The 14,867-nt window shown below is 40.1% G+C and overlaps 1 protein-coding gene across 4 annotated transcripts in view; it reads right to left on the bottom strand.

Moving 5' to 3' along the window:
* Window positions 1-14,867, bottom strand: part of LOC117515396 (unconventional myosin-IXa-like) — a 261,979-nt gene that overhangs the window by 104,507 nt on the left and 142,605 nt on the right. For all 4 annotated transcript variants that reach the window (XM_034175936.1, XM_034175938.1, XM_034175939.1 and 1 more), the window contains 2 exons: window positions 6,667-6,808; window positions 3,159-3,351 (listed from right to left, as the gene is read on the bottom strand). In XM_034175936.1, coding sequence (XP_034031827.1) covers window positions 3,159-3,351; window positions 6,667-6,808 — 335 coding nt within the window. The remainder of the gene's footprint in view (window positions 1-3,158; window positions 3,352-6,666; window positions 6,809-14,867) is intronic.

The raw sequence follows: 14,867 nt of genomic DNA, 5'->3' as shown, positions 1-14,867 counted from the left end.
TGTCATTGTTTATCAATTGTTTTTCATTGTTTCATGGCTTATATGATCTTTTGTGCTTTAATATCAGGTTTTGTTTATCACTTAGTTTCTGTCTTATTTTCTGGTCTGTTTAGTCATTTTTGTTTTCTTAGTCAGTTCCTGTTCAGTTTGGTCTTCGTGTTTATTTTCTTATCAGTTCTCATGTAGTTTCTTCTAATTCTTATGTTCATGTCTGATTTTAGTTCCTGTTCATAGTAATATTATATTTGGTTGTAGCTATTTTCATTGTTTCCTGTTATTCCTCACACCTAGTTAATTATGTTCACTCCACAGCACTGCACCTGCTATTGTCACTCTTCTCACTCTTGGCACCTGCTCACGCATCTCTGTATCCTACATCACTTAACTTTGTGCACTCTCTTCCTCCCCATCTTGCACAGTGTTTAATCTTTGTTCACTAGCCACACCCCTTTCTAGATTGTTCCTTATGTGCACCTTGTTAACTCCTGCCTTATTTAAACACCTCCCAGCCACCACTTCCCTTGTTCGTACACATCCTAGCTCATTTCCTGTCCTGTTTTGCCTTGCCGAGTTTTTGAAATCTGCTCTGTGTTTTTAACTACGTTTTTTGCCTCATCTCTGAATACTGTGTTTGCCAGTGCCACGAACCCCTGCTTGATTATGACTGCATATTTGCCTAGCCCTGTTTGTACTTTTGCTCCGCTGACTGACAACCTGTGTACCGAACTTGAGCATGAATTAAAGATGACTTCTGTTACACTTAAGCCTGGTCTGGGAGTCTGCATAAAAGGTCCACCCTGTTTGGGTGCCTGGCACCCGCCCGGCTTGTCAAAACGTTTTTGTGTCACATCTTATGAAATGGTTTGCATTGGCTTTCGTTTGAAGTAAACAGTGTCACAGTCTAGAGACGGACGTGTGTGATTAGATGTCACCTGACCATGCATTGTCTACATTACATCATGCGCCAGGGTTGTGCCCTGTATTTTAATATTTAATTATTTCAGCATAACTGATTCCTAGGCGTTGGAAAGGCATGTAGCCTCTGACAGGCAGCAGGTGTAGAGACAGGAGATAATTAGTCCATCCCTTCCAGTTCTTTAGAACAATAACTCAAAAACAATACAGACTATCATCTTGTAATTCAGAAGGTATAATGAGAGCAAACCTTTCCAAATCTGGTGAAATTTCACACACTCAATATACCAAAAAAGCAACTCTGTTTTGCCTATTTAATATCCCATAGACGTGTCTGCCACCTGCTGGACAGTAACTGGATGCTGGGTTCTTGATGGAGTAGAAGCAGGTGTGTTTGTCACTTTGTGCATGAATTTATCCACAAAAAAAGGACAACGGTTTAATCGTGACCTATCATTATACCTTGACTGACTGATAGAGGAGGAGAGAAATCTGACTGATCTTTATCAGAGAACAGTATTTTCCCAACTAGAAGCGCTCAGAGAGTGCAAACCTCCGCCAAGGCCATGGGGTCACTGACGCCACAACATCTACACACCGTGGAATCATTGAACCTAAAAAAGTGTAACAATGATGTTTGCTCAGTAGTAAAAAAAGTTTCATCTGCTGTGACTGGATAGCATGTATCCTTAGTGCTTGGCATCACAGTTTATTGCAACTTGCAGCTACTGTCATCTGAGCACTGATATTGTGAATTTTTTTAACATTTATGAAACACTTCTCTAAACAAGGCCAAAGGGTCACTGACCCTAAAGAGATTCTCTCCTTGGCACAGTGATCTATTTCTTTTTGTCTGTTTCTCTAAAATTGTATATAATAATCATTAGATTATTAATATATAAACAAAAATAAATTTAAGAAATATTACAATTTGAAAATAAATGCACCCGAACGTGATGACAGCTGCAACTGCTTTATGCTAACTTTTAACATTGAAAATGCCATAGACATGCTAACGGGTAAGCATTGTGATCCGGATCACCACTAAAATTTAATCACTTATTCCTCTTGTCATTTCCAAGCACTCCACAAAACTTCATCAAAATCTGTTCAAAACCTTTTGAGTTATCCTGCTGACAAACAGACAGACAAAAGATTCCCTCCTTGGCACAGTGATCTATTTCTTTTTGTCTGTTTCTCTAAAATTGTATATAATAATAATTAGATTATTAATATATAAACAAAAATCAATTTAAGAAATATTACAATTTGAAAACAAATGCACCCGAACGTGATGACAGCTGCAACTGCTTAATGCTAACTTTTAACACTGAAAATGCCATAGACATGCTAACGCGTTAGCATCAGGATCTGGATCGTGATCCGGATCACCACTAAAATTTAATCACTTGTTCCTCTTGTCATTTCCAAGCACTCCACAAAACTTCATCAAAATCTGTTCAAAACCTTTTGAGTTATCCTGCTGACAAACAGACAGACAAAAGATTCCCTCCTTGGCACAGTGATCTATTTCTTTTTGTCTGTTTCTCTAAAATTGTATATAATAATAATTAGATTATTTATAAACAAAAATCAATTTAAGAAATATTACAATTTGAAAACAAATGCACCCGAACGTGATGACAGCTGCAACTGCTTAATGCTAACTTTTAACACTGAAAATGCCATAGACATGCTAACGCGTTAGCATCAGGATCCGGATCGTGATCCGGATCACCACTAAAATTTAACCACTTGTTCCTCTTGTCATTTCCAACCACTCCACAAAATTTCATCAAAATCTGTTCAAAACTTTTTGAGTTATCCTGCTGACAGACAGACAGACAGACAGACAAACAAACAAACCCGACCGAAAACATAACCTCCTTGGCGGAGGTAAATATCAACTTAAGCGATACTCAATGCTTAAACATGGTTTAGTGAAGATAAAAGGTTTTTCTATAACCAAAAAGATAAAATTTATTCAACTCGTTTCAAAAGAAAGGACCATCTCTCTTCCATAATCTGTCATTTCCATCCTGTCTTCAGCTGGACAGACAGCAGCCGGACCATAACTTCCATCTTCCTCGTCCAGATGTAATAAGGTGCTTCAAATTCAAACCAAACCACTCACCCTGACAAATATTGGTGTGTCTTGGCGCATGAACATCCTCTACCTGTCCTAAGTTGTTAGGTCATGGCTCTGTCCTTTCACAGACCGGACATATTTTTATTTCCCTCACCGGCTTTCTTTGTGTGTCTGCGGCCGGCCTCCCTGAAAGCTACCAGAGCCCTGAAGTAGGCACGCAGTACAGCCCAGCGGAAGGTCGCCACAGGATCGATTCCCATCAGGCCACAGATGAAGGCGTTCTTACTGCTCTTCAGCAAGGCAACAATGTCCGGACGCATGTGGTCAGTGTTCTTTTCCCTGAAGTCCTGGATAAAGGACGACCAAACACACACATGCATTATGGGCCTGAGTGTCATCAGAGTGACCCGTTTTTTTTTTTTTTATCTCAATATGCAAGTTAAATAGTTAGACAACAGCAACACGTCATTTTTTTTTTTAAATTTTATATCAACATTATAAAGAAAAAACCTATTATGATTACATGGAAACTTTGTATGACATATTCTTATAGTCATTCATGCTGCATTTACACATAAGCAGGATGCATTCCGAATGCCATATTTGCATCATTCTTGGCACATTCCTGACATTCTTAATGTGACTTAATCCATCGGAATAGGTTTCTTAATAGTACATAGTGCGTGATATTCATGATTTTCGTGGAGCATGTTTTTGGCTGTCAATAAATCTTGCACGAATGTCACGCACCACCCGCATTTCGCCTCATGTCATGAAGGTTGCAACTGAGCGTGATGATCTGTCTTGATTAGTGGTGATCCTTAATAGAGCGTGACAGCGTTCTTCTCTGATGTGTGCACAATTAAACCTTGCTGCCATATGCTGAAGAAGGACAATGACACCAAGTCGGCTAAAACTCATTCCAATGGTCCTCAGTGCTCTCCTGCAGGTCTCCCACCTGCTGCTGCTGCTGTGCCTGATGCTTGGAAAAATGAGCCAGACGAGAGCCGTGTGGAGCCACATATCTGGCTCTCTCAGTCTCCTCCTCCTCTCTGCGCCACTCCATGGCACAGAGCCCAACTAAGCATGCAATCACAAAGTTCTTTTGCTGTGGATTAATCTAGATTTTGAGGAGCAAACTGGAGCGATCCCAATTGTTCAGCAGCTGATGGTAGGATGAATATGAGTGTGTGTGCGTGGAGACAATTTGCCTCATTCACAATGTCACAGAACGTAACGATGCACTATTACACGCAATAGCGCGGAACAGTGCGCAACAGTGTGGAACATTATTCTTAACCGTGCGTAATGGTTCCTGATAATTTGCCACCAACACGTGCCATTAATAGTAACGCGTGGTAAAAGTAAGCAGCAGTTCCTGAGGACACCTGAGGCCTCTGCCTCAAATCATCACATTCGTGATCAGCGGCCAAGAATGTAAACTTCGTGGCAGTCGTGACTTGTCGTCATTATGTGCAAACGCAGCATTAAACAACAGCTCAGTTACCATGAATTACAGCTTTGAGTTACATTACATTTTTTTTTTAAAGAAAGTTGTTAAAATAATTGCCATACAGATTTAAAATACATGCATCATGAGATATACTTTTCAACATATATTTACATGTACACTTCATCGTACTATATCTACATGGGGTTTGTGTGTTCAGTGTTCAAGTACAAAACAGAGCACATACTGTGTTAAGCTCCACTGATAGCCTCATTCTCACTTTCATGGTTAAGCAGACTGGAAGGTCATGGTTTGAAACATAGTACACATTTGTGAACTTTAGTAAAGTATGTGCCATGGAAGGTCTTGGTGTATAACAGCATGTGACGATCACAACAGTCCATGAATATGATATAGTGTGTGGTGTTATGGCCAAACACTGCTAGGCTTGTACCAAGTAATGTGTGCAAAAAACAACCGCAGCCAAAACAGACACTGTAGCATACCCGCAGAAAGTCTTGGGGTGATGTTACGCCTTGTACAGCATTACGGGCTGTCCATGGATTTCCAAAGGATTACCAAAATATGTCAAAGGTGGTGATGGAAATAATGACATTTTTGAACATCTTGATAATTCAGCCATGGTAATTAGAAAACCAGCACAAAGACGGAACATCCCGGATCACCAGTCACGCATCCGGAACCTCTGAAGATTTCCAAGATCAGAATAAGGTTTCAAACCATGATCTTTTGGGTTGGTATCCATCCAAGTGAGAACAAGGCTTAATCCCTTGCATTTTAGAGAAACCCCTAACGTTGACGTAGGTGCTGTGACATTGCCAGGAGATTGTGCTGAAGCTATGCTACGGGTGTGATCTGGTTGTTTTTACACACAACACATCGTACAAGTCTGACGCATTAAGTCATCAAATCACATGCTAAACCAGATTCATGGGCAACCGTGATCTTCAGGTCAGGTCTTGCAGCAGGCACCACTGCCGTGTGTTGGTGAATCCAGCGCACCATGGAAACAACCCGGGTTCTGGTAGTGGCCACCAAGGCAGACACCTGATCCATCCCTTCTTTTCTTCTATCTGCCACTACTAGATTTATTTTTATTTTTGTCTTGGCAAAGATGACTTTATGTTTGTCACTATTATAGACCGTCTCCCTCTGGGATGCACCTCCATCACATTTTTACAAATTTTGAGAATGGCATCCCTTAACCCTGTGTTTGATCTGATCCAACAATGTCAACTCAAAAATCAATACAAGAATACAAGAAAGAAAAAATATGCAACAAAGAGGTTCAACATTTTTGTCTTCTTCAATAAATGTACCAACTGATCATAAATGATGAACTGTTGAACATCTTCTCTCCCTTCAGGGTCTATGAGTCAGCTGTTATATCAGATGTCAAACACATTTCACAGCTGGGCTCCTCTTTGGCTCTCAGGAAATATGAAACATATTTGATTTGATTAGAAATTTTATCCACATTCATGATAACCAGCTGTTGTGGATTTAAATTATATACAATCAACAAAAAATACAGGCGCCTCAATCCAGCAGGCATGCTTCTTTTCAAAGCACAGCTGGGATGTAAACAGAGAATCAGACGGCGCTTTAAAAATGAATCTGAAAATAAATAAATAAAAAATTATAATAATACGCTTGATGCAAACTCAAAAGGGTCTAAGGGGAAAAACATCCTGTTTCCAGCTGTTTCTATTTAATTTACATTGTGGACAGTTAGTTAGGATTGGTTAATATGCTGTGGTACCAGCCCAAGCAGAACACTACATAGTCTGAAATATGAAGTTAATCATGTTAACAGAAATGTTTGATACAAAATAAATCAACACAGTCTGATGACTGGAGCACCAGACTCACTGTCACGCATCTTGATGGATACTCGCCACCCAGATCTTAAATACACACTGACCCACTGCTGCGCCGCAGATTTCAATAGTTATTCCAGTAAACATACATTTTGGTTCGTTTCCCGCCACTGGCTGAGATTCTCAACAAAAATAAAACATTTCATTGTAAGAAAGCAGATTTGAAGCGTCTCAACACAGCTAATTTATGTCTTCAGTAGCACTGACAGTAATGTAAAAGTAAGGTAATGTGATCCATCAGCTGGTAGAGACTGTGCACATTTTCTCAAGAATCAAAACATATTCGCAAGTCACCACGTGGCTACTCTCACCTTGACACCATACTTGACTTTGCCCGCGTAGTGTCTGATGATGAAGGCAGGCTCCATGACTGCAGGGAACTCGATATAGCTGTTTCCCTCATGCTGACGCTTGAACTTGTCCAGCAAGGTCTGGTTGGAAGCCTGGGGGAAACTAGGAGAGAAGTGATTCCTGTTAGGTTTGGGTTCAATTGCAGGGACAAACAAAAATTTCCTGTATCATTAAAAAGTATTTTTTAATATTTTGCAGAAACCACTGGCACACAATGCCAATATTTTATTATTGCAAAAACTAACCTTATTTCTTTTACAATTAATGCATTCATTCATTTTCTATACCCGCTTACTCCAATTAAGGGTCACGGGGTGGGGGAGCGGAGCGTAATCCAGCATTCATAAGGTGAAAGGCAGAGCACAGCCTGGACACCAGGCGCACGGCCACACAGACAACCTCATTGACATTCGCAGCCAATTTAAAGCCTCCAGTTCATCTAACCTGCATGTTTCTGGAAGTGGGAGGAAGCCAGAGCACCCAGAGGGAATGTGAACACAGGGAGAACTTGCAAGCTCCACACAGAAAGGCCCAGGTGGGAAGCAATCCCATGACCTTCTTGCTGTGACGCAACAGTACTACCCACTAATCCACCATGCCCACAATTAATGTAAAACATGATCAATCATTAAAATGATTAACACACTGCCTGATGTGACGCCATTTCCATTTTTCCAGTGCCAACTGTGGAAAAACAGATTGTCACTTTGATAGAGTGACACTATTTTCAAACGAACCTCTTCCCTACATGGTTCATAATTTGCAAAGAACTGTTACAGTGGAGTCACTCTACTTTGGCCATATGTCTCTGGTAGCGATTTCAAATACTGTTCATCAAATGCCTAAGACTGTAGAAAATTTTGCTACAGACATAATCACAATGAACACGCAGAACCGCTTTTCAACTGAAAACTGAAAATGGTTCCCGGACCTGAAATACTGATAAGATGATATATTTTGCCACGTAACATGACAACTAAGCACATTTTCATGATCCGACAAATAATATGTATTACCCATTTAAATTTTGACCTCTGGGTAATCCTGGCAATAACATCCACTCTGGAAAGAACATCATACTTTCATGTGTAGGGTGGATATGGTATACTGAGAAGACTGGATTATTAGTGTTGTTTTATTATTACTATTATGCCTTCATCCTGACACATCTGCTCCTAGACACAGCCAGGGTTGCTTAATTTGGGAGAAAATAATCAATTATTGTTTCACATCTTAAACCCTTATGTTGCTATTTTGCAACAAAGTTATGAACACAGGAAGAAGTATCACTTTTGATACTGGTATCGATAAAATCCTAACAATACAATACTGACAGTACCCAGTGCTAGTCGCTGTTTTATATTTGACGCCTGGCGATGTGAGAGCGTATTTAACCTTTCTGGCATTGTTCTCATAGTACCATTTGTAAATGCAGATCATTTCTCTCACTTTCATTTGTACCATTTTTATATACTTCATGTCACTGCAGACACTTCCAAGTATTTCCTGCCATTTCCAGTCACCTGCTCTGTCTGTACTTTAACACTGTTAACTTATTTTTCACCTGCCACAGTTTGTATTGTATTGACTATAATGAGATATTCAGCTATATTTTGTTTTTAACCCTTAGATTTATATCGTTATCTACCTTAGTCCATCTTGTGATGACTTGTCTGCCTGATCTATTGACCTCTGTCAGTTTCTGAGTATTGTCTGCACCTTGTTTGCACTTCATGCAAATCTGTTCGGTAAGGGCCTCGTTACACTTGGTACAAATGAGCACAAGCCAAGAGTAATCAGGAGAAATGTATATACAGTATATATATATATATATACAGTATATATACAGTATATATGTATATATATATATATATATAAAAACACAATTCGTGATACACATCTGAGACAGCCATTCGACTACTCAGACTGCGCTCCGACCTGCCCCAACTGATTCGTGCACACGCCGTGCACATTAAGCTTCTAATGCAGTACAAATGTAGGTGGAACACATTAGGATTACTCAGACAGCTGTCAGAACGCAGTGAGAATATGACAAATGCACTTACTTTGCCGTATGAGTGAGGTCCAATTGTGGATGGATGAAATATAGTCCAGCATCACTTGAGGTGCGCTTGTGGTGCATTTAGGCACAGTTAGGGCATTCGGCCAGCATCCGAAATGGCGGATCATTTCGAATTGCCCCTCGAATGCGATCAGAATGCTTTGAATGCTGTGTTCGTGCCATACAAATATTTAGATTGCAGTCAGTTTGCACTCTGACCACCATTTGATATTTTTCCATCTCGACTGTTTTGCACATGTGCAAAACATTCGTGGCAGCCACGGGAATCTTCCTGATTCTTTGGACTCCTCTCAGAATGGTGTCTAACTTCCTGGAATGCACCTCGACACTTCTGGAATATGGGCCAAACTTTCATTTGGACGCCATTCGGCCTCTAGTGTGACGGGGGTATAAACACCCTTGACCAAATTTTGCTTTGTGGTTCTGCATTGTGTTTATCTGAGCTCTTCTGAAAGTATTCTATGTCCTCATGGCAAATTTTTAGTTTTTAATCCTGGAGGTAAAAATTAGACAGCATGTAAAAGTACAATCTTTATGGAGGTTAAAAAAGTGCTCCAGATTATACCGTATTTTCCAGACTATAAGACCCACTTTTTTTTTTAAGTGTATTTGGCTCGTCCTACAGTTTATATTCTGAAATGACATATATGTCAACAAATAGCGCATTATCGTCAACGGGCACATCTACATGTGCAAAAGGATGCTCCTGTATGCTGATCAGGAGGTACGGTCTGATTGACACACCAAAGCAGAAGGTTGCAGTAATGCACCATTAACCTGATTACCATCCACCCTAAAACAGAGGAAGAAAAAGAAGCTTTGAATGAGGAGGATGTGCTGGGTCTTAAGAGATCGAGTGAAATTAAATCTTGCTCTCAAACTGAAGGACCACACTCTTGAATAAAGACAGGGAATAACCTTCATACAGTCTCGAATAAAGGTAGGGAATATCCTTTATGCAGTCTTGAATAAAGATAGGGAATAACCTTTATGCAGTCTTGAATAAAGATAGGGAATAACCTTTATGCAGTCTTGAATAAAGATAGGGAATAACCTTTATGCAGTCTTGAATAAAGATAGGGAATAACCTTTATGCAGTCTTGAATAAAGATAGGGAATAACCTTTATGCAGTCTTGAATAAAGATAGGGAATAACCTTTATGCAGTCTTGAATAAAGATAGGGAATAACCTTTATGCAGTCTTGAATAAAGATAGGGAATAACCTTTATGCAGTCTTGAATAAAGATAGGGAATAACCTTTATGCAGTCTTGAATAAAGATAGGGAATAACCTTCATGCGATTGATACTTTGCTTCTTTGTACTTTGTGGGACAGCCAGAACTGCAATGAGAAGGATGATATTCCAATATTACTATAATGTTTAGAAATGTATAACCAATTTCAAATCTTATTTAACTTTACTGAGATAGTGTCTTCTTGATATTTTTGTCTGTTCTGTGGTGAGAAGAAGCATTTCACTCTCGAGTTCTTTATGCCTCATACAATAACATAATTTAGCCTGCTAGCTTTTGCTCACTAACAGTGTTTGCATTATAAATAAATAAAATGCTGATTTAATTAATTTTGCTTCTTGTTGCATGAAGCAGTAACACCAGGAACAATTTCAATTTATCACAATTGTATAGTGCCAAATCACAACAAATCTGCCACAGGTGACAGTGGTAAGGAAAAACTCTCTTTCACAACTAATACTCTGGACTAATACAACTAATACTCCGGTGTGACATATCAGTCTTGAAAATATGGTACTTTATGTAATTATTTTATGAGAAGACTGAAGACTGGACATCCAGGTAACCTCCAGTGACTACAACCCTGTTAGAAATGTAATGGCACAGCTCGAATTCAATCAAAGTTAGAGCATGTCTCTTCATGTGCGCGCACGCACACATGCTAATGTACATTACTCCAGTTAACCGCAGCTAGCTGGCTCCACATTCCTTAATGGATGCTTCATTTCATCCCTGTGCTGCCGACACCTCTGTAGCAGACTGTGGACTGAATTCTGTCCACAGGGGTCTGAAAGCCAACTGCTGTTACTGTAGAAATAAACACCCGCCCCCCCTTCAGTAATCTAATCCTCTTCTCAAGATGCCCTGAAGCACTGTGAGGTTTGCCAGTGTGAATGATGAGATATTTAAGCATCTTCCAATCAGTGTAATCAGTTAGTGTGGGACTCCGTCCGCATGTGGCACCAGACCAAAGAGAGACCTTATCCTCCAAATTTTTAGAGTTCCACCCTTGACCCCCAATTCTCAGTGGTCTTCCTCGTGTGTGTGAGAACACACACACACACACACACACGGTCCTTTCTAGAGATTATTAAATCCAGATGAACCAGTTACACTAAGTGGAAAGGAAAATGGCAGCTAACATAGATTACTATGACTGTGTGCACCACCTGATGGGTGTATTTTTAATTATTTATTTATTGTTTTGGTGCACGCTGGGTTTGATTTATGAAAGACAAAGCTGCAATGTGTTGACCTGCAGGAGACATAAGGCAGGTAAAAGCCAAAGATGACCAAGACATGTTTTTTGGGTAGAAATGTGGACACCTTTTATGCTGAATCTAAGCCTCAGAAGTCACACTGTTGCATAGATAGTGTGCAATAACGTTAAAGGCAACACATGGTTTTGTGTCCGTAGCCATACTGGACGGTAAGCTCCATGCACACACAGCATGGCGATGCTGGATCATCGGTGAAAGGCCAAGCTAATTTGTTTGATATAGCTGAAGGACTTGATCCTGAACATCAGAAGAGGTAGTTACAGAAAATACAGAGAATCAACGTGGATCCCTACAATATTTCCCTCGAGAAGTTCACCAGTTTTATCGATTTTGAGCATGATGTAAAAGTACACAGACGTGCGATATCCAGACATTTCAACTACTTTATCAACACTCCATCGATCTACACAGGAGAAGCCCTGAAGGCATATTAAAGTTTGTATGCCTACAGCTTCTTCACGGCTGGATGGGTGCAGAATGACTACATTCACATGCCATTAATATTCGGGTTAAGGTCAATATTCCGGTTTCTGAATCATTAGGAATAACCCGTTTACATGCTTAAGCAGACAGAGTTACACCTGTATAGATGGTCATTGGTATCATTTGGAATATCCCTATCTAAACAGCGACGCACGTCTTCCACCTGTGCTTGATTTGGCCTGGTATTCGTGCAAATCCTGCTTTGTGTAAAACCCCTCACTACACATGTTATACACTTTTCTCAAACAGGCATTAACATTTTCTCACTTTTCTCTCCTGTGTAAACACTCTCTTTTTTCTTCTGGGCGAGAAGATTATAATAGACACACGCAGAACACAATGCGCATGCTCTCCCTTCGCTCACTGCCTCCGGGGGTACGGATGCAGGATCCGCAAAGAATCCAAGTCATGGCCATGGAGCTCTGTGGCTGCAGTATACCGAGACCCTGCGGCGCTGTGGATTTTTCTGCAAGAAATCTATCCTTGTGGGCTACCTCCGCATCAAAACAGCGAGCGTAGTCTCTGGACCTCTCCGCCACACAGTAGAGAGGGGGGCGGTGTGAGTGGGCCGCTGCGGCGTTTACCGAGCCCACAGACTCGGTAAGCGCATCGGAGGTAGAGCGGTGATACGGGACACTGGGCCGCCTGATAAGGACGCAGATCACAATGCGCTGTTTATCTCTGCTTCTGTGGTGTCCGGTGGGTTGTGCGCGCCGCATACAAGTAGTTGCCATACTCAAAAGACCAAGATTCCTTGCGGATAGGACATGTGCAGAACACAAAATAATGTTCCTTTCTATGGGGATATCCCGATACGCAGTTTATATGACCTGATATTCGGGTTAGAAAAGGAGTAACTCAGGGGTCTTATTTGGGTTTTTAAAAACCAGAATATGAGCATATTCGGGTTTTTGCGGCTGTTTACATGGCCGTGCACAACCGGGTTATTGCTAATATTCCGGTTATGAAAGGGTCTTGGCTGCATGTAAACATAGTCAATGTGGTCATCAGTCAGGTTACTGATGACATCTCAGAAATAAAAGCCCGAGTAATAAAACTTGCCTAAACCATCATTGTATCAATCAGATACGCAAACACACTGGCCAAAGGCAAACAACCCAATGTTATGGTTTTCCATGTTATAAACACCATATATAACGGATTTTGTATGGATGAATGTATTTTCGCTCACATCGGACAAAACGTCCTGTCTGACCATAATTCATTTCCATTAAAAGCCCCTCGCATGTACCGCCCTTACCAAAAAGTAGTACATGCAAGTATGTTTCAAGTATACTTCCAGTTTACTTTTTATATACTTATCAGTACTATTTTTTGGTAAGGGCGGACAGAGCAGTCTGGATGTGCCCAGTAACAGAGATACAAAATTAAAGTTTAGCACTGACTCTCGCCGACTGGAGGAATTCAGCACTATATGTCCTTTATTAAAAGACTGGTTGTTAATTTTTTTTCAAACTGTGCTCAGATACAGGACCTGCAGTCTGACGTGCACCTGGTACATCGGGCACCGCAAAAGGCTGTGATTTACTTTTACGGTTTCACTCCTTCCTCTCCCATTTTTGCAGTGTGCATGTTGACTGCATTTTGATGACTGATGGTGGAACAAAGCTTGTTGAGAGACAAACTAATCCAGAAAAGGCATAAACAAGAAAAATTGCGTAAAGACATGATGGAGAACTTTAAAACTGTCAGTTTTCACAGGCTCTTTATCACCTGGAAAATGATAAAAAAATGTACCCCTGTGGCGTCACCTGCACACCATCTATTAGTCAAATGAGAAACAACCTCCTCAGAGGAGACTGCTTCGTCAACTCACCAGCCAGGTGTACAAAAGGTTACTGATATAAAAGTTTCTATGCTGAAATATGACCGACCGACTTTTAGTAACCTGATGATATCAACAAATACAGTTGGACAGCAAAGCCACTGGAAACCTTCACCAGGAATAAATCCATAAGGGTGTGCACGTGTACAAACTACAAACACAACTGATGTGCAAATTTCTTCCACCTTGACCTCCAACAACAAAAATAACAACATTTACAAATTAATACACTGTTTTGTAGTTGTGGCCATCACAGATAAGAAAGAAAGAAAGAGATAAAGAAGGGAGATAAAGAAAGAAAAGAAAAAAGAAAGAAAGAAAGAAAGAGAAAGGCAAGAGAGAGGGAAAATGAAAGAGAAAGAAAAAAGAAAGAGAAAAAAGAAAGAGAAAACAAAAGAAAAAAGAAAGAAAGAAAACAACAAAACTGTCATGCTTTGGTCCTGTTTATGTTCCAGTTTTCATTTGTCCCCTTTTCATTTCCCACTGTCTGCCCCGGTCTTGATTTAATAGTTGTTTTATTTTTGTCACTTGCTAATTCTCATTCTTGTTTGGTGCTGATTATCCCTTTTTGTGCATTATTCTTTTATCCATGGTTCTGTTTTTTTATTGTATTCTCTGTTCAGTAATTTATTGCATTATCTGTTATTCATTAGTCTCGGGTTTTGTTTCTGTTCCTCATGTAGTCACTGTTTAGCCTATAGTTTGTTTGCCATTTAGTTATCTTTATTACTTTTTACACTCTAACCATTTTTCAGTTTTGTTCTAGTTTTGTCTTGCCAGTTTGTGTTTTCTTTGTGCAATCACTAGTTTTATTTCCCATTATTACCCACTGTTTATTTTTTCCATTTGCGAAGTTCCGTTCTCGTTGAATCTTAGCATTTATTTACCGGTTGTTCCCATTTCAATTTCTATAGTTGTTTCTTTGTGCTATTCTTTTCACGTTAATATTTTAGTTCATCTTTGGTTTTTGATTTATTTTTGGTTGTTACATCACATCACTATCTTGCACTTGCTCTGGTGTTTTTCTATCTTTCGCTCTGGTTCTGTCTGCTTTGTGTTTTCCTTCCCTCACACTCTTGCACCTGCTCTGTCATCCTCATTTTTCTGCCACGCCCCCTTTCCAGATCTATCTCCCACATTTGCGTCTCATTATCCAATCATCACCTTCCTTATTTAAGCTGCTTCTGTTCACTCCTTCCTTGCTCGTTTGTCAAC

This window comes from Thalassophryne amazonica, chromosome 8 (genome assembly GCF_902500255.1).
Source record: "Thalassophryne amazonica chromosome 8, fThaAma1.1, whole genome shotgun sequence".
NCBI lineage: Eukaryota > Metazoa > Chordata > Actinopteri > Batrachoidiformes > Batrachoididae > Thalassophryne > Thalassophryne amazonica.
Note: the sequence above shows the minus strand (reverse complement) of the source record. Positions and strands in the feature narration are given on the sequence as shown.